At 44.6% G+C, this 21,384-nt stretch overlaps 2 protein-coding genes across 2 annotated transcripts in view; one reads left to right on the top strand and one right to left on the bottom strand.

The window, feature by feature from the left end:
- LOC137533023 (heme-binding protein 1-like) overlaps positions 1–7,296 on the top strand; it is a 56,830-nt gene extending 49,534 nt beyond the window's left edge. Inside the window, exon 6 of the mRNA XM_068254155.1 lies at positions 4,253–7,296. Coding sequence (XP_068110256.1) covers positions 4,253–4,424 — 172 coding nt within the window. The 3' untranslated portion in view covers positions 4,425–7,296. The remainder of the gene's footprint in view (positions 1–4,252) is intronic.
- The window catches only part of FANCM (FA complementation group M), a 257,273-nt gene that overhangs the window by 192,739 nt on the left and 43,150 nt on the right, over positions 1–21,384 (bottom strand). The window lies entirely within an intron of this gene.

The following is a 21,384-nucleotide window of genomic DNA, read 5'->3' as shown; positions in this document are numbered from 1 at the left end:
GAAAAGATCCGGATCTTTGAACCGAATCATTTGAATCATTTTACTAGGGAAGCAGGGGTGAAGTGACTAGCAGGACAGGACTTTCCCTGCACTGTACATTCTATATGTTCCTGTTTCTTCCAGACAGACATCCACTGTGAACCGAATCTTTCATTGTGATGATCCGGATGATTCGACTCACAAAAAAAGATCCGGATCAAATGAACGATTCGTTCATGATCCGGACAACACTACAGTCCCACCACGAGTCTCCTCAGTGCAGTGAATATTAATTAGCCATGTGGCTGGCCGCTGAGGAGGAGGGGAGACCTCCTCCTCCAACATTACTGAGCATGTGCAAATAGTCGAACGTGGCTTAGCCCAGTATAACGTACAGCATGCACTTTGTTTAAAAGTGCTGCGTTACTATGTAACACAACGTGTGCACTGTGAACAGCACATTGATTTTACAGTGCTGTGAGTTAGGCTGCGTTACTTGCTGCTGTAACGTGGGACTTTAACGTCGCACTATGAAACCAGCCTAAAGGACAACTGTAGTGAGAGGTATGTGGAGGCTGCCATATTTATTTTCTTTTACGAACAACCGAGGTGAAAAACTGAGAAAAACAATTTTATCTATCCTCCTTCTCCTAAACATGACTTTTTAACATATGCCACGGTTTTATTTTATATTTAAAACTAGTTTAAGTTGTTACGGTTTCATTGTCTCTGCTCAATGACACCTTCACTGAAGTATGTCAGAGCTCAAATCTATGAATTATTGACCCTATTTATATCTTTCCTGCTCTCAGAAGCCATTTACTGACAGGAAAGTGTTTTATGGTTGTAATTACTTATTAGTGAGGGTTAAGCTATAGTCTGACCCGGTCCCGACCGTGATAGAAACTGTCACTTCCATATCCGATGTTTAACTCTTTCAGGCAGAGAACGAAAAAAAGGAACACAGCTTAGTTATTTGTGTGTTTGGCACTGTACATACACATGTCTATCTCATCATGTCACATGTCACCTCGGCTGTCCTTTAAGCCAGTGTTTCCCAACCATGTGCCGCGGCACACTAGTGTGCCGCGGCATGTTGCCCGGTGTGCCGTACAGGTCTGGCCTCTCGCCAGACCTGTACCTACTTTAGGGTGCAGGGGGGGGGGGAAGTAGCGCTAGAAGGAGGGGCAGTGGAGGCAGCGGTGGGGAGGGGGGAAATATCCCCCCCCCCTCCCTCACCTGGGACCCCTCCTTCTGCCTCTCTCCCCCTCCGTTTAGCGGTGGCAAGTGCGGCTCGGCGGCGGGGAGGCATACGGAGAATTACTCACCACTTCTGCGTTCCAAGCGCCGGCAACGTCAAGTCGTCACACATCTCCGCCTTCAATGCCGACCACTGTTCTTCCTGATTAGCGGAAGCACAGTGGGCGGTATTGAAGGCGGAGATGTGTGACGACATGACGTTGCCGGCGCTTGGAACGCAGAAGTGGTGAGTAATTCTCCGTATGCCTCCCCGCCGCCGAGCCGCACTTGCCACCGCTAAACGGAGGGGGAGAGAGGCAGAAGGAGGGGTCCCAGGTGAGGGAGGGGGGGGGGATATTTCCCCCCTCCCCACCGCTGCCTCCACTGCCCCTCCTTCTAGCGCTGCTTCCCCCCCTCCTGGGCATCTATACTGGGGGGAACTGTACTAGCTATACTGGGGGCAACTAAACTAGCTATACTGGGGGCAACGAAACTAGCTATACTGGGGGCAACGAAACTACCTACACTGGGGGCAACTAAACTAGCTATACTGGGGGCAACTATACTAGCTATACTGGGCACTATACTGGGGCACTATGCTAGCTATACTGTGCACTATGCTAGCTATACTGGGCACTATGCTAGCTATACTGGGCACTATACTAGCTATCTGGGTACTATACTAGCTATACTGGGCACTTTACTGGCTATACTGGGACACTACCTATCCATACTGGGACTATACTAGCTATACTGGGGCACTATACTAGCTATACTGGGGCACTATACTGGGGTAACTATACTAACCATACTGGGGCAAGCAACTAAACTCCCTATACTGGGGCAACTATGCTAGCTATGCAGCCGCCCCCCCCCCCCCCCCATAGCACGGCACTGTCCACTAGGTCGCGCAAACACCCGTGCCGCCCCCCCCCCCCCCCCGCCGCCGCCGTTCCCCGGAGAAAAATATGGTCAGAAAGTGTTCCCCGGCCCGGAAAAGGTTGGGAACCACTGCTTTAAGCAATATAGCAGCAGATCAAGTGTTTCTGCCATTATTGTCAGATCTGACAAGATTAGCTGCATGCTTGTTTCTGGTGTTATTCAGAAACTAATCCAGCCAAATAGATCAGCAGGGCTGCCAGACAACTGGTATTGTTTAAAAGGAAATAAATATGGTAGCCTCCATATACCTCTCACTTCAGCTGTCCTTTAAGTGCTTCAGAAAACAGGACGGTATTCAGCCCAGTTGGGACCCAACTCTTTCTGTACTGGAAAAGATTTTTTTTAACTCGTCCTGTACTGGAAAAGAATATGAGACGCTTTTCTTTGCTACCAATGTTGTATTTATTAGCTGTACTACTCATTAGGCCTGAACGATTTTAGAAAAGAAAAAAAAAAAATCACGATTTCGATTAGATTCATGATTTCTATCAAATCAAGCTTTGTTCACCCTCTCAGACAATTTTTATTAGACATGCTGAAAAATATCAATCTAAATACTGGCTAGCGTTCTGGGTAAATGCCTTTCTGATATTGAATTTGTGAAATGGGATCAGGAATTTTAAAAATTGCATATGTGCATAGGCTAGCTTTCTTCTAAATCCAATCGATCTCAGATCGGATTATCGATCTGATCACTTGCTGGAATAGGAACAGAAGTGAAAATTGCACAGTGTGCACCAGGCTTTACTACGCAAACCCACTGAAGAATAATAAACCAGTAACCAGCTTCTACTTTTTATGTGTGGTATACATGATTCAATATTGTATCGGATTGACGGTCAAATTGATTATTTTCCAACAGGTCCAATCTGATTTCCAATCGTTTTTGTATAGAAGTGATCAGAAAATCGATCAGAAAAACGTTTGGAAATCAGATCGGACCTGTCAGAAATAATTGATTTGACCGTCAATCAGATGGAAAGTTGCATCATGTATACCAGGGCATTACAAAAGAGCTAAAAAAAAAAAATTAACAGCAGCACAATGTCAACTGGCAGGGTGAACAGTCAGTGAGCTGCATGGGATTAGTGTTGCCCTTCCCCCAAACACCTGGAACAGAAGAAAAAGTCACAGTGAGTTCCAGCACATCACATCCTCAGCAGCAGCAAGGCATGGATGAGTCACTAGGGTCCGTCTCTAATTGGTGCGGTGCAATTCCAGTGCGGAAAACACGTGTGTGATTTTGCATGCGGATGCATTTTTCCATGCGTTTTTGTATGTGATTTCGCATGCATTTTGTGGCCAAGCATTTTTAACCATGTCAATGCTGGTGTGCTTTTTACATTGTTTTTACACAAAACTGCATGCGAAACCGCATAGAAAAACGCATGGCAAAAATGCATGAGTTTTTCCTATTAATTACATTGTATGCTATTCTGATAGCGTTTTTCTGTGCATAAAAAAATCTGCCCGGTAGAGCCAAGAAATCCTGACAAGTGGAACCAGTCTCATCCAGTTGTATTAGTTATGTGAATCTGCACACAGAAAATGCATGCAGATTCGCTCTAGTGGAAACGGGCCCTTTGCATATCTGTGATTATCCCTAGTTGCAGTGCAGGGGCCGCATCGCATCATCACAAAAGCAGGCCTATGGGGATTACTGAGTTAGTATGAGGTAATCCTTCTCTGGCCGAGATCCAAACAGGAAGTTACACCCTCCTGCGGTCTCCTGTCTTGGAGATGCAGAAGCGTATTTTAAAATAAGCTTCCGTGCATGCGCCCAGTAATGGCAACATTTTGGCAAACCCTGCGTCACCATAGACGTACATGGCTTGCGGTCTGCCGCACAGTAACGTCAGTTTGTCTGCACGGTAGATCACAGACTTCCATCACACCGCGCGTTGTATTGAAGCACCCATTGGCTTTCATTAGCATAGTGGTGAGGTGCGGTAAAATTACCCCCCACACCAGTGTGAAAGGGCCCTAAAGGTTATTATGCTGAGAGGATGTTCTGATTTCAAAGTTCAGATCGGCTTTAAAAACAAGTTACAGCAAACTAATCGCTGCTCTTTTTTTCTTTTTCTTTTTTTAGGGAATTTGCTGGAGTCACTAATGAGGAATCAATTATGCGAGAAATTTCCTTGCTGGCAGAGGCTCTAGATTCTCCGGACCTGTGCTTGCAGGACACATTCATAGTGGCCGGGTACACAAACCCAGCAGCAGTCAGCAGAAGAAATGAGATCTGGTTTTTGCAGAGACCGTAACCTCTATGATGCCCAAACTGAGAGCCCCACGGTGCCCTCTAGTGGATATGGATTCAGGGAAAGAACACACACAAATAAAAAAAGAAACCCACAACAGGTTGTGACCCGGTCACACAGACTACCACTGAATGTACATGAATACATCCATCCAGCAGTACCTCAGTCACAAATCACTGTTTTATTAACTTTAAACAAGTTTCTGAAAAAAAATGAAAAAATGCTCTATAGAATGGTCTTAAACTGGAATGTATCAAACTGTGTGAAAACCTGGTAACTGAAGCTAACTATAGACATGAGATAATAGGTGGCCAAACCATCACCTCTTCCTTTGTGCACCAGGTGCTACACAGACACGCGCCATCAGCAAGTTCCGCTCAATGAATGTATGTCGTTCCTTATGTACAAGGGGCAGGAGGAGTCAAACCTACTACAGCACCTTCTCAAAGACAGACAATAGAGAATGGCATACAAAACCCAGCAGGCTAATGAATTATTTTTTGTTGTGATTGATCAGATAAGGAAGGTCTTGTGAAGGCTGGGGGGGACCTATATACATCTGACTGAATAACAGGAACAGAAAGACAGAAATCTGCCTTTTGTAAAACAGAAGGGATTTGCCATTATTCAGGTTGGAGTGAGAATATGAGGTGTCCCCCAATGCATCACTGCTGAATATGCAATTGTCAAACAAACAAACATTTCCTAAGTGTAGCTACAAAAAACAAAGCATAAAAAAACCCATGGTTAATATCAGGGCAGCGGAGTCGGAGTCTGAGTCTTATGCAACCCAATGGAGATCCCCATGCTTATGTCAGCCACCGTCCGGGGAAAATGCGGCAATTTCGCCAAGCGTATCCGTTTAAAAAAAAACCAAAAAAACCATTTAAGTGGAGGCGGTCCCAAATGAGTACATTTTTTAAGCGGATACATTTTTTAAGTGTGAACCGGCCCTTACAAGATTTTTTGGGTTGCGTAACGTGCACACTATGATGCAATGTTACACCCCAGTGTGAAAGTAGACTGATTAATATTGCTATATACTAGCGTGTCGCTAGTTGGCATAGCGGATAGCAGTGGCGTAGTGGGTCCCCGGTTTGTATCTGCACAGAGTTCTCTCCGTGTCTGTGTGGATTTTCTTTGCATACTCTGGTTTCCTCCCACATCCCAAAAACGAACAGATAACTTAATTGGGCTGTTCCCAAAATTGACCCTAGACTATGATGGACACATAGCTATGGCAGGGATTAGATTTTGTGCCCCTCTGAGAGCGGTGTCACACTGTAAACTGGCAGCAGCAATGCAGTGCATCACTTCCGGCGCACCGCATTGCCAGAAACAGGCATTCGGGGCCTGTTTTAAAAATGAGCCCTTGGCCGACACAGGTCGCCGCAGCGCAACGCAGAATCCGCGTGGTGACGCTGCTTCCCGTACATCAGGGATGCGGCGAAAACGACACTTCCGTCGCGTCAAGCCATAACGTGGCAGTATGAAAATCTCCATAGACTAATTGCCCGTCGATTGAGTGCGGTAAAAATGCTGCACCGCCCCAGTGTGAAAGGGCCCTGAGGGATAGTCTGTGACAAGACAATACGCTCTGTAAAGTGCTGCAAAAGACGTCAGTGCTATATAAAAAAACGAAATAATAAAAAAGTAATCACTGATTTTATCTCAGTTTTAAAATCCTGGCATGGGAGGAACACTATTTCCACTAACGCTACATACAGACACTCATTTTGTTGGCTTGTACAATCTCTTAGCGATTATTAGGTTGATTGTTTCCAGAAAGAGCACAGTACAGACAAAGCTACATGACTACAGTCAGGCAGCCTGCTCTGTTCTAAAACCCGGATCACATCGGCAGGTAAAACAGACTGTACCGGAACGGATCCTAATGGATGCAAATCGACGGACACGAATTGACCAACAGAAAAGAGGGTCACGGATCAAAAACTGATGCCCAATAAAAACTGATCCATTTCACAGGTTAGTTTTAAAGCGGGCCTGAACTCTCCTGCTCTAAAGATAAGCAACAGCATGATAACCTTAAACCACTCTGCGACCACCTAATGCAGGATGGCGGCCGCAGAGTGGTTCTCTTGTTCCTCCACGACGCACCAGTGCGTCATCTCGCTCATTGCGAGATTAGCAGGGAACAAGTGCTCACACGAGCACACGTTCTCTGCAGGAGGAACGGGGAGACAGCCGCGAACAGCCTGCTAGCTGCAATCAAAGCTGGCAGGCTGTAAGGGTCAGTTCACATATAAAACCGCAAAACGTCGGCGATTACCGACGGAGTTTTGCCAGAGTGATTTTTCCACGATTAACGCTGAAAAATCACTGGAAACTGTGGTGGTTTTGGAGCAGGTAACACGTTTGCGGTTTGAGAACACTGCCATAGTGTTACATGTTGTAGCGGTTTTTGAAAAACCGCTAGCGGTTTGCCTTGAGTGGGAATCGCGCAATTCCCGCTCAAGTGAGAATGGGCCCTAAATAAAAGAAAAAACTGCCAAAATTATTTGTATAGCGCTGCGATCTACCACAGCGCTGTACGGGGGACAGCTTTGTCACTGAGCTGTCCCCAGGAGAGGTACACAATCGAGTCTCTCTCATAGGCTACTGACATGGTGGGATCTCAGGGGGGTGGAGGGACGGGGAAAAAATAATAAGAAAAAAAATTGCCTTGTTTTATTTATTTTTTTTAATTTTTTAAATTAATGAGAAAAAATAAAGCAGATTGCAACAGCAATCAGATCCCCCAAAAGAAATCTCTGTAAGTAAAATTCATTTGGGTGGTAATTTGTATGACTGCGCAATAATTCTGTAAAGCTGCGCAGTGAATTGTAAAAAAAAATAAAAAAAAATTGCCTGGTCACTAAGGGGGTGTGAGCCTGTGGACCTCAAGAGGTTAAAGAAAAACATTTATTTTTTTAAAGCTGATACAAATTCTGTAATAAATCTGCAGTGTGTCTACTTCCTGCTTTCATGGAAGCAGACATATTGTTAGCATCCTGTGTTTACACATTAGCTGCTCTGCCAAGAAGCCAGCTGACAGCTGAGAGATCAAATTACACTTGAGGGGCCTATACACTGGTCGATTTCAGCCATCGATCAGAAATAGATTATATCAAATTATCGACTGATCGATTTGTGACAGATTTCGATCAATTTGATCTATCTGACAGGATGGAAAATCTAGGTCGATCTGCTGCTGGCAGCAGATGGATGGCCCACAGATTTGCATTGGATCTAAAGGTAGCCATACACTGGTCGATTTGCCATCAGATTCGACCAACAGATAGATCCCTCTCTGATCGAATCTGATCAGAGAGGGATCGTATGGCTACCTTTACTGCAAACAGATTGTGAACCGATTTCAGCTTGAAACTGTTCACAATCTGTTGTGGTGGAGCTGCTGCTGCCGCTGCTGCCACCGCCGCTCCGGTTTGCCGCCGTTTCGACAGCAGATTCGATCACTGGGATCGAATCTGCTGCCAATCGTTCGCGCTACACGCCGAATTTCGATCCATTTCGTCCGATCCCGTCGATCGCTCCGTGCGCAAAATTACCGCCGATCGCCCGCGGGTAGGGAGCGCGTCGCTAGCGGCGTTCGAGTGCCCGACGACCGACGCAATAGAGCCCGCATACATTACCTGCTACGCCGGCGCGACTCCAGTCCCCCGGTCACCGCTGCTCTGTCTGCGCTCTGGTCTCCAGGTCCGGCATGCCTCACTTCTTCTAGCCCGGCAGGAAGTTTAAACAGTAGAGGGCGCTCTACTGTTTAAACTTCCTGCCGGGCTAGAAGAAGTGAGGCATGCCGGACCTGGAGACCAGAGCGCAGACAGAGCAGCGGTGACCGGGGGACTGGAGTCGCGCCGGCGTAGCAGGTAATGTATGCGGGCTCTATTGCGTCGGTCGTCGGGCACTCGAACGCCGCTAGCGACGCGCTCCCTACCCGCGGGCGATCGGCGGTAATTTTCCGCACGGAGCGATCGACGGGATCGGACGAAATGGATCGAAATTCGGCGTGTAGCGCGAACGATTGGCAGCAGATTCGATCCCAGTGATCGAATCTGCTGTCGAAACGGCGGCAAATCAGGCCAGTGTATGGCCAGCTGAAGAGTTCATAATGCATTTATATCGATTTCCAATAGATTTCAGAATGAAAATCTATTCCTAGTGTGTGGCACACATCAGATAGATTCCAGTCAGATTCGACTTGACAGGAATCTGACAGAAATCTATCTGGTGGTCGAATCTGCTCCAAATCTTTACCATTAGTCACAGATAAGGGGGAATTCGACAGGTTTAATTCTCTAAATACATTAAGGCCTCTTTCACAGTGGGACGTTGCGTTTGATACGACGTTAAGGTCACATAACGTGCCCCTATTGCAACGCATTGAAAGACTATGACTTGGACGTTATAGTACATTCTTTAGCCCTGCGTTTGGTGCGCAGTTTTCGTTGCAGTGATGGAACGAAAACGGCGCATACGTTACATTAAAAAAAAAAACATTACTGAGCATGTGCAACACACACAACACAGCAGATTTATTGCTAAACGCACAGCATGCAGCACTTTCTAAATATTGCTACACGCTACACACAACGTAACGTGTGCACTGTGAATGTTGCACAGACTTAGTATTGCTGTGCGTTAGTCCACGTTAAAACATTTTCTAACGTGCGACTAACATCGCACTGTGAAAGAGACCTCAGGGTGCATTTCTCTAGGTTTTCTTTCTGTCCTGTGCAAATTCTCAGGTCCACTTTAAAAGGTTCAGTTTTTGATCCATCCAGTGTGAATCGTGCCTTAAAGAGTAACTGTCGGGCATAAAATCAAAAATCAATTCTTTAAATTAGTAATAAGGATGCTAATCAGGCAATCCAAAAGTTAAAATCACTATTACTTTTCTTGTTGAAAATTATCATTCCCCAGTTACAGGACTCTTATTTGGTACACAGAAATTTTGGTACACAAAAGAAAAGGGCAGATTTGGAGCAGATTTCAGAGCGATTCTAGTCATGTTTAGAGACGTTTTCTAAACATGCCTAGCGTTTTTGGGAACGTTGTTGTGTAGCAGATTACAAATATTGTTACAGTAAAAGCTGTTACTGAACAGCTTCTGTAACAAAAACGCCTGGAAAACCGCTCTGATCTAGCATTTTCCAGAGCAGTTTGAGCTTTTCCTATACTTTACATTGAGGCAGAAACGCTTCTGCAAACCGCAAAAGTGCTGCAGGACCCACGTTTGCTGTTTGCTAAAAACTGCAAAACGTTGGTGTGCACCATTCCATATAAATACATAGCCAAGCATTTTCTAAGACAGACGCGGTTTGCGGATCGCTTCAAAAACCGCTCGGTGTGCACCACAGGCCTAACACACATTTTTCAACACAAGGGAAAGAGACAAGTTAGCAGCAGTTTTTTTCAAGCAGATATATGCTCACACTATAGTCAGTTTACTTAAAATATAGAGCAGGTTTATAAAACTGTGCACACTGGGGATGACATGACAGTATTAAAAAAATCAAACTAACATCAGTATGGCAGGCATATCACTATTATGATTATTAATCATGGTTCAGTTTTAATTACACATGATGCTTTCAAATCTAAACTCAAATTACTAAACAAAAAATCCAATACAGTAATACAAGATTTCAAAATATTGAGATGTTTGTTTGAATAAATGTTTGTTGTTGATTAATTAGGTATTACCAGGTATACAAAAAAGCGGTTTAATTTTTGGGGGGCTATGGAGTGGGTATAAAAATCATCTGACATCCGACTCTTCAGTTTATGAAACCACTAACTCCGACTCAACAGCCCTGGTTAAAAGTAAATATGGGAGCCTTCATATGCGACAGTCACATTAGGCAAGGCCTTGTTTTACTGCAGTGAAGTAAAGATAAAATGTCTCCAGCGATTAGGGCCTATTCATCAGCCATCAAGTCTAGAGACTGCCTACTGTAATGTCAGACCTGTAACTTAAAAGAAAAATAAATTTAACCTGTAACTTAAAAGAAAAAAAGTTACACACATCAATGGGGGGGGGGGCTTTGGATGCTCTGAAGACTTCCCTGATTATCCATGACCTCTCTGCTGCCGGACAGAACCATCATCGTCTTCACGGCTGAGCTCTTCTCTGTGTAGGAGCACTACCACCCTGCAGAGGCGCCAGTTGGTTTGCACCTGTGCATTAGCACGGAGATGCCCACGCATGGAAAGCGAGGGAAAAAGAAAAAGCTGTGCGCTAGCTGCTCCGTGCTTTTTCACGTACTTTGTGAATGCAATATTCGGCATTAATGTAGAAGATTGTTTAGCGGGTCCTAGAGCAGTACAGGGAGGAGGGGCTAGGAAGATTGGGGAAGGCTCTTAACCATCCAGAGACTTCCCCTCTACTAACGCATCTACTTTTTTTTTTAAGTGGTCCTGAACTCTTGCATAGGACAGAATGAAAACAGAGAAATGCACTCTGTATGCATTTAGAAAGTTTAGCCCAACTCCCTCACATCTCTCACCGTGTTGCCCGACTGCCATGACAGAGATGGCACATAAGCCTACTTAAAAGCACAGAATGTTAACAGTATGTCTGCTTCATGAAAGCAGGAAGAAGAAATGTTTTTCTTTAAAATGAACTCGAAGTGAGAGGGATATGGAGGCTGCCATATATATTTCTTTTTAAACAATACCAGTTGCCTGGAAGCCCTGTTGGTCGATTTGGCTGCAGTAGTATATGTATCACACCAGAAACAAGCATACAGCTAATCTTGTCAGTTCTGACGTCAGAAACACCTGATCTGCTGCATGCTTGTTCAGGGTCTATAGCTAAAAGTGTTAGAGGCAGAGAATCAGCAGGGCAACCAGGCAACTGGTATTGCTGAAAAGGAAATAAATATGGCAGCCTCCATATCCCTCTCACCTTGAGTTCACTTTAAAGGTTATCATGCTGTTGCTCATCTTTTAGAGTTCAGGTTACAGGTACCCTTAATTACAACAGTAGCCCTGCTCACAAAGTCTTACTAAGTGGAGCACCAAACTAAAGTAATAGATGTAAAAGAACTAAAATATTTGTATTATTAAAAAAAGTGTTTTAATCACAAACAATATTGCTTAACGTGAAAACTAAACTTAACGAAAAAGCTAAAAATACTCACATTCCCTTTATGGAAATGCAGCATGAACTATTAACATCCAGCATCTGCATAGTGCCAGGCTGTCAATATGTACACAAATTGTGAAAAAGCCTCCGGCAGAGAGGGAGTCTGGAGTGTCTTGTAAGGAATCAATAGACTTCACAGTGTGCAGCTTCTTTCCATTTCCAAGAATTGTGATTATCTAGGGCTGGGATGCACTGCAGTGCGGAGCATCAGCTGAGAGGCACATGGCAGGTGTCGGCAAATACTTGTGCTCCATGCTGTCACACCTGTCAGTATGTCCAAGCTCAAGACATTCATTTCCATGCTGCCCAGATAGTCTGATATAGAACTCTGAGCTGAAGCAGATGTTTAATAGGGTAGGAAATGTGGGCTGAAGGTTCTGCCAAGGATTGCCATTACGCAATGTGAGCCTTGTTTGTATGGATGGTTGGAAATTACGATTTACGCCCCTGCTGATTTCCTAGAAGTCTTTTTTTGTCATTTTTTTTGCATTCTCTGATCGGCTAACTTCTTCCGAGTTGATTTAGAAGTAATGGACCAATCAAAGAATGCAGAAATTTACTATAGTAATCTGAATACCACGGAAATTTTAGGCCATTCACAACAAGACTGAGGAATACTTGGTAGTATCCGAGTCTTGTGATTGGTCTAAAGCATAGGTGTCAAACTCCGGCCTGCAGGCCAAATCTGGCCCTCAGAGCCAATAAATCAAGTGGTTTCCCCACTATGCATTATGTTTGCCCACTCCAGACCCCCAGGGAAGCTATATTGGAGATGAAGCCCTAAATCACCAGGGAAGTCATATGGGGAGGTAGGGAGAAAGCACTAAAAACACCAGGTAACTGTATAGAGGAGGGAAGGGGTCACTAGACTCCAGAGAACTGTATAGAGGAGGGAAGGGGGGGCACTAGACACCAGGGAACTGGATAGGGGGGGGGAGCTACTAGACACCAGGAAACTGTATAGAGGTGGGAAGGGGGGCACTAGACACCAGGGAACTGGAGAGAGGAGGGTGGGAGCTACTAGACACCAGGTAACTGTATAGAGGAGGAAGGGGGCCACTAGACACAAGGGGGCCACTAGAATCCAGGGAACTGTATAGAGCAGGGAAGGGGCACTAGACACCAGGGGACTGTAAAAGGAATTGAGGAAGGCCGCTAGACACCAGGGAACTGTATAGGGGAAGAAGGGGCACCACTAGAAACCAGGAAACTGTATAGAGGAGGGAAGGAGGGCCACTAGACACCAGGGAACTGTACAGGGGTGGGAAGGCGCCATTAGTCACCAGGAAACTTTATAAGGGAGGGAGGTGGCCACTAGACATTGTAGGCTGGCTTGAAACTTTGTCCTAGTGTTCAATTTCAGCCCACTTTGTATTGGAGTTTGACACCTCTGGACTAAAACTACCACACCAACTTTCACATTCTGCATTCTCTGGTTGGTCCAATGCTTCTGAATTCTGCAACTGGGCTACAAATTACAGCTGCGGTAAATCGGAGTTCAGTTTTCTGATCGGAAATGCGGAGATTTCAATTCTGCAGAATCAGAATGAGCATCCTACTTGTTAGTTCTTATCCCCACAGATAACTTTCCCTGCATGTCTACCCCTCTGCATTGGGTAAGTTGAGCAGAGTGGAAATAAAACACTTACATCTTGCAAGTAACAATAACATTTTTATAGCGCTTTTCTCCCTGGGGACTCAAAGCGCTGTGACCCTGCTTTATGCAGTCTCAAAGGCTCGGGAAAAGAGATGAGTTTTTAGCCTTTTTTTAAAGCTGTCCAGAGAAGGAGCCTCTCGTACTGATTGTGGAAGTGAGTTCCATAGAGTAGGGGCTGCACAGGAAAAGGCCCGAGCACCAAATGTTAAGTGTATCCTGAGAATAATCAGCTTCATCTTGTTGGCAGAGCGGAGGGTGTGTGGAGTAGGCAGTTGTATTTAGGTTTTGGCATTGCAGGCTGCACTACACAGATGGTGTCATTTGATGCCAGTCTGCAATCCAGTCAAATATGAAAATAAGAGCTGGAATGCATCCAAAAGACTGTGTTCTAAGCTGTAAGCAGGAACTAAGCTATGTATGGACCTCAGACTGTCTTTTGTCTGTAATGCCCAATCACTACAGAATGTTTCATGTAATATATCTAGCTGTGAACAGGTTTCCCCCTATGTCTCATTGGTATTCTCTCCTGTGACTGACTGAGCACCCCCCAAAAAGGGCTGCTTGGCAGATAGCCAAGCAGCATGTCTGTACAGTGATTGTTTCAAACTGAAACAATCAAAAAGGACCATTTCAGGTGGCAGTCAATCTCAGTTTGTATGTAGCTTAATATGTACTTCTTCTACCACTGACCACACTACTACTGATGACTACTGCACTACTAGCCTGTAATGCTGGAAACAGCTGCTTCTTCTGAAATATTTCAACATGATGTGTGCTGTGTAGTCAGCTGCAGCCTCTCTCCTTCCTCTACAGTGTCCTGGGAGTGAATCCAACAACATTCCCTATCAAAGCTATGACTCCCTAGTAAATGACAGCCTAACTATTGGCCACCAGTCACTAGAGCTGTGCAGTTTTGGCAAGGACCAAAGTGTGCCTACTACCCACATGATGTCAGTCTAAATTCATGGGAGAGCTTGACAGCTTCAATGAGTGAAAAATGATTGATATTTGGGGGGGGGGGGGGGCGAGTTTCATTGTGTCAGGTAGCAGCAAGATGTGGGTGTTGCTTATACAGCACTTACAGTGCAGGCTCGCTATTTTACACTGGATGTACTCTTTCACTGCCCCAAAGGTAAATCACTGATGTCCCACAGCATCTAGCATTGCTCTTAGAGACTGTTTTGTTGTTCTTGAACATGCTATTCTGTAGAACTTAGAGGGGAACATTTCAACCATAGAAGATTATAAACTGAGGTTTGAAATATAAAAATATTCCATTATAAACTGCATCAGTTCACTGTAGTAACAAGAATGAGAAATTTCTCCTATAGGAGCAATCATGGATGGTTTCCAAGCTTCTGCTTCAGCCTACACAAGAAGCAACTGTGACACGTGCTGGCAAACTGCCAATCAGAGACTTCACAAATCAACCACATGATCAAATCATTTACAAGCTTGGTCATTTCTCCAGCAGGAGAAAAATGACATAGGAGAAATTGCTCATGTCTGCTAATAAACACAGGTTTGCTAATTTCTCATCTGGAACAACAAACCATTCAACAACCACAGAAGCCTTAATATTGCAAGACACTGTTAATTGTCTATATCGATATTCTTACCCATAATTGAGTTTTAAAAGTCTGGCAGGTGGAAGGGATTTCCATTATCACAAAGAAAGTGATTTGAGGAGACAGACCTTCACTGGATGAAATCCCCACATAAACTGTAAAAACCCTGGCTTACTCACCAAGAGCAAAAGGTGCAGTATGTCAGCAGGACACAATTAGAAACAGAATCTGAAGGATTATGCTAAAGCTTTAGTGTCTGTACATAAGGGTTAAAAGAAGCTTAGGCCAATGTAAGTAGCCTTAACTCACAAATAATCAACTGAGTAAGGGCAGAGGTCAGAAGAGCAATAATAAAGCAACCAAACCCTGATTGATTCTGTAAATGCTTCTGTAATTGCAGAGAAACTGCGCCAAGGTGGTGATTTGAGTGCCCGATACTAGCCGATTGGCTATCAGTAGCCAGACTGCTAGTAGTTCAGATACCACTTTCAGGCAATACTAGCCGATTATTACAGTATTTTTGGACTATAAGATGCATCTAGGCTTTAAAAAAAAAAAAAAAGTAAAAAAAATATGCTAAACCTGGTATGTTCATGGAGCAGGAGCGTCTTGTAGACCTTCCATCCTCCCAAGCTGTCTCTAAGCTACTCCAGTGTTCTCCCCCAGATTTTTTCCAGCCGGGTGGCATGAAAAAGTAGCCGGGTGCGGTGCAAAGGGGGGGGGGGGGGGACGCAGGATAGGCTCTTACAACATTAGAGGAGGATGAGGAGGCGCGCCAATGACAGCCGGGTGCTCACCAAAATTAGCAAGGTGTAGCTCCTGGCTAAAAGAGCCTGGGGAGAACACTGTACTCTAAGCTACACTGTCCAGCTATCCAACACTAACCTCTGCTACCCCCACCAGTTATACTGCACTACACCAACCCCTGCTGCCCCTACAGGCTAAGCTACACTGCATTACACTAACGTCTGCTGGAGCAGGGATTCTACAACATACTGTCAGTCACAACACTGGGGTTTAAGGTCCTTCTCACAATAGGGAATTTATGATAAATACATCTGCTGCCGGTCAAGAAAAGCGCTGCGTAATAAGCTGGCGCTTTAGAAACACAATAAATAAAGCATACAACAGTGGACTGCCATTTAGCACACGTGAGAACATACTCATTTATAAGAATGGGTGTGTTCTGCACTAAACACTGCATGTTGCAATAATATGCTGCACGCTATATACCGCAATATGCATATTGTGAAAAGGCCATTAGGAAAGCTGATGAGCTATGGCTCACAAGGACTCTACCTCTGCCCCGCTCCAGATACTCACTCCCACCTTCTGAGAACACTGCAGCATATAGCAGAGATTGTGTGTGCTGCTGCAAGTGGACAGTGTCTGTTTTACTGACTTTTAAACTCAGTACACACGCCAGAAGAAAGTCAGCCGAAGCGGCCAATAATTACCGCCTCTGCGAAGAATCTAGTGTGTGTACAGCACGCCACTCCCCTCTTTACCGCTCAGTGATCCATCATGGCTGATCCCTTGGGCCGAGTGATGGCAGCATTGTCTACCCTTACCCCGCCCGCTGTGTGACATCATTCCTGCTCCACTCCCCCATTCCTCCTACATAGAACAGAATGTGTCACTGGCTTGCAAAACCAGCCTCGACCCTGCAATGATGCCCAAGGGGTCGAGGCCTTAAGCTAAATACTAATAGAACGATGGCTCAGGGAACCTCACAGCGTCGCCTTCCACCAAACGAGGTTCCCCGATCCATCGTCCTGCACGCAGGAACCCACGGCATCATGTGACAGCACATGACGAGTGTAAACGAGGGTTCAAGCAATCGTGGCACTTTGCACGGGAGTCGGCGGGGATCTTAAAGACCTGATCTGCCGTGGTCATTATCGCCGCATATTGCAAAGCGTCACTTTAAAAAAATTACGAACTGCCGGTCCTCGGAAGAATCGCACACAAAATCGCGAGGTAGGTACGGGCCTTAAAGTTAGCCCGAGGTGAGCTCAATAAAAAAAAAAAAAAAAAAAAGTAGGCTACCTGATCTAACCTGAAACGCTGTAACGGAGGATTATCATCCAGCCCGGCTTGGCAACAGGGAGAGCCCGTAACAAAAACTCTGTGCCCTCAAAACTATTGGTGACATGTGAGTGCATATTTTTAATAAAGTCTTAAAGGTTTTTAACTGTATTACGCTATGAGAGGCTCTTGTTTGAGGTACATGGAAAGCAATCTAAGCAAATGAATTTGAAGCATGCTGGATACTAATGGGACCAGGACCTGAGGCACTGGGGTAACCTGGAGGCTTGCGCTGTTTTGACCAGTCTGACGGTGGTCAAATTGAATTTGGTGAGTGCGCTCAATACTGGTGTTATCTGGTGGTGGATTGATAAGAGCCAGCAGCATCGACATATGGACATTTGAACTGGGACTTTTGTGTCATATTTTATATATTTTCTATTTTACTTACAGTTTAAATTCATTAGGAGTCGGAGTCTGTGCATTTTTTCCCGACTCCGACTCCAGGCAACCAAAATTGCCCCGACCCCGACTCCACGACTCCGACTCCACAGCCCTGCCTAGCAGGCTAACAGAGTGGCGGGGATGGCGGCTACCTGATCCGCTCAGCACCCCGGATCAGGTAGCCCAGGTTTTTTTTAAATTATATAAGCCCACCTCGGGCTCTCTTTAAACTGTAACAGAAATGGGGCTTATTGTAGTTTAGAAATAAAGCACTAAATTCATAATTTTGCTTTGTATTAAGTGTAATGTATTTAATATTCACTAATCAAGGAGCCACTGCACAGACAAAAACAAGCTCTGCTAGTGAGTGCCTAGACAGGTCATCTCCTGAAACATATGTGCCTAGAGTAGGGCATCTAATCAAGGCACAGTTTGGAGACAGACATTACGTCCTCCAATGATCTGCAGCCTTGAAATAAATCACGGGTAATTATGGGTAATAAAAGAACTTACACAGAGGCGATTAATGGCCGTGCTCTCATCTGCTGTAAGATTCCATGTAAATCTGCTGCAAACAGGTTCTGAACTGCCGTCTACCTATAAATGTGACCAGCTGTAAATGTCATGTAGACACTAATGTACTGCTGTGCAATGCTGTAAAATATGATGGTGGCTTTGTGGTAGTTAAAATTTTATTGTAAAGATATTGGTTCAATGGCACAAAAAATACTATGCTTGATGTAGGCTGTTTTCACAGTTGATTGCAATGTCATTAAAAGCAACAACAAAAATATTAAACTATTTACTTGTAGGCATGGTCTAACATTGCTTTCTTATAGTTCTGAAACCTGCTTCACGCACACAGTAGCCAGCCAGTATCAATGGCCAGAGGTACTGTAAAATAAAACGAAGCCTCCATTTCTAATAGTTTTGGGTGAAAAGTCTAGCGTGACTACCGAGGTTTCTCCATATTGATGATCCCCATTTTCCACCTGGCCAGACCTGTCGCTGAACCTGCATTTGGGGCACTCATTCTCCTTTCCTTCGCCACAGAGCAGAGCAAACTGATTGGCCGGCAAGGTTTCTGTACAAGAACAGTTCCAAAACTGTCATCCAAAACAATCAAGTAAGATCGTTTCGGGCAACAAATATTGTAGGTCTGTATGAAGCTTAACCTCCTTGGCGGTATGATTATTACCGGATTTTAGAGTCTTTTCTGAACGTTTCAGCCCCTAAAACCCAGAATTTTACATTGCAAGAGGCTCAGGAGATGACCTGAAGTTCACTTTGTATTTGGCACACATTTTTGGCATTTGGAGGTTGGTGTGAGCGGCATTACTTACCTATGGGTGGCTGCTCCTGTGGCCTCTCGGCTGTATGGAGTGTGCTATGTTCCCCAAGGACAGCACAGCGGTGCTCCATTTTTATTTTCCTGACAGTGTGGTGTGCGTGGGTGCCAAAATGCATGCCAGGAAATGTAGTCTGTGGATGTGAGAAGTAAGCCGGAATCACAGACTACATCTCCAAGGCATGCATCGCGGCGGGCAAATGTGCATGACACTGCCTGGAAGATAAAAATGCAGCAGTGTGCAGTCTCTTGTGGTGACCTCCATCAATGCAGACAAGGCCACAGGTGCCTAGGGAATCTGACTTCTTCTTTAAAGGCCCGTACACACGCCGTACTAAAGGCAACGACTGGTCCGTCGTCACCTCCCGCTGGGTGGGTTTTCAGCAGACAGTCCGGCGTGTGTACAGTCTGTCTGCAGACTGATAAGGCTGCCTTATCAGTCTGCAGACAGACTGTACACACGCCGGACTGTCTGCTGAAAACCCACCCAGCGGGAGGTGACGACGGACCAGTTGTTGCCTTTAGTACGGCGTGTGTACGGGCCTTAAGATTAAAATGGAAAAGGAGCCACGTTAAACCACAAACCATTAATTAAGAGATGTAACGGCTATAATCCTCTTAATGACACCATGATCTGCAATCCTGGGATTAGATTACAAAATCACCAAGTCAAAGAAAACAAAACTAAAGTCCATTGATGCAAATATGCGAGTTAAAAAAAAAAACTACTGCTCTATGCGAAATTATACGACATTTATTAAACCTGGCGCAGATTACGAATACTGTATGTAAGTCAAGAGAACATATCGCAGTTAATTAACATGTTAATTGTCATAGTAGCAGCCGTTAGTAAAGTATTGCGGTAGCGATACTTCTCAGGACCGCCCGCATTTAAAGTTACGCACGTTGCTATGAAAGCAGCTTGCGTATCTAAGGGAAGGCACACTCCTTACATGGCAGCGAAAGCTGCTAAGTAAGCCATGCATAGCCGCGCTCCTGCACATTAAGCTGTGCTGCTTTAGCAGTGCAGCTTAATGAATCAAGCACAATCGTTTTTTTGAGAGAGCACATGAAGCTTGATTCACAAACAGCGCTCGTTAAAAACAATTAGCGGCTGCTATGCATGCTACACTCGCTCCTTGCAGCGTAGCATGCCTTACATAGTTAAGTGCGTTGCTACCCTAGCAACACGTGCGCCTTTAAATACCGGCCACTGCTGTGAAGTATCACGACCGTGATACTGTACTTCACTAGCGGCAATTTGTATGTGATTCTAATGGTGGCCATACATGGTACAATTTTTCATTTTTTTTCGATTAGATAATTTAGTTCGATTATTCCGTTAGTTCGAATATAAAGATTTTTCCATCATGTCCGATCAGATTTTTTGGGGAAAAACCGGGATAATCATTCAAATTTCTTGATCGAAAAAAAAAATAATTTTCTACTTTCATTCGATTATTTAGATTAAAAAAAAAAAAAAACGGGAAAATCGAACGTTTTTATTGTATCGTGTATGGGCACCATTACAGCGTTTTTAATGAAAGTGAATGGGAGCGATTTTTTAAAAAGCGCCAATCAATCACAAGCGCTCAGAAAAGTGCAGAAGGAAAACAACCGATTTCTCCGCTCTGCACTTCGGACTGGCAGTGGAAAAAGACCTAAAAAGAATTCACTGATGTGAAATATAAAACATATCCTCCAAGGCATATCAGTTATTGCAAATCATTTTAAACACCATTATTTGTTCATAATGTACTCTAAAACTTTAGGTTGGAAAAAAAAAAAAGGTTTGTTTCCTGGCACAATTAATGTATGTTCAGAAGAAGCTTCTAGAGCACCCGTTTCACCAGCCAAGACAAGCAATTTGTCCAGGCAGGATCCAATATTTGAATTGTGCCCTGAGGTGATTATTATGTTTTAACATGTCAACCAAGCTTTCCCTCTAGCTAGTTCTGCAACTAATTCCCAAGCATTAGTCAGAAAGCTTGACTAGACAGAATTTGAGGGATAACTAGATGCTCTGCTGTTGATAAGTCTAGAGCATACATGTCAAACTGCGGCCTGCGGGCATCAAATTTGGCCCACAAATGGCCTTCCAACCAACCTTGCATTGATTGGTCCACTCTGGACCACCAGGGAACCAATACTGGAGGTGAAGCCCTAGAACACCAAGGAAGCTATATGGGAGAAGAAGGGGGGAAACACTAGATATTAAGAAACTGTGTGTGTGTGGGGGGGGGGGGGAGGGGGGGGGTCACAAGATACCTGGGAACTGTTTAGGGGTGCATGTCAAAATCAACTGGAAGCAATTCTGATTGGCCCAGTTCAGAGCTGCATACAAATTGCATGAAAGCCAGCATTATTTCAATCTAGTCTGGTACACACATCCAATTTTGATTGGCCAATCATCATACAACAATAAATAATCGCGCCCAGGGATAAGAGTCTCAGAGGGAACAATCTCACATAAAACAAGGTCTATGAACCTTCTGTCCAGTAGTGTCTGAAACAGGCTCCTGAATTCCTCATGCTTCTGACGTTACTCTTCTGTTGCCCCACACGTTATATGTGTAAGATAAAGACAAATGTGTAGCATAAGTGGACACAAGGTGACCGCTCACATAGCCGCCGCTGCTGCGGGGATCCGACTCTGTGAGCCGTCACCCAGGGACCTTGTGTCCACTTCTGCTACATTCTTGTTTTTAGAATATACATTTTGGTTTTACACTATTTACTATTAATTACTA

The sequence above is a fragment of the Hyperolius riggenbachi genome, chromosome 9 (genome assembly GCF_040937935.1).
Source record: "Hyperolius riggenbachi isolate aHypRig1 chromosome 9, aHypRig1.pri, whole genome shotgun sequence".
Classification (NCBI taxonomy): Eukaryota; Metazoa; Chordata; class Amphibia; order Anura; family Hyperoliidae; genus Hyperolius; species Hyperolius riggenbachi.
This window is presented reverse-complemented; position numbering and strand designations above follow the sequence as displayed.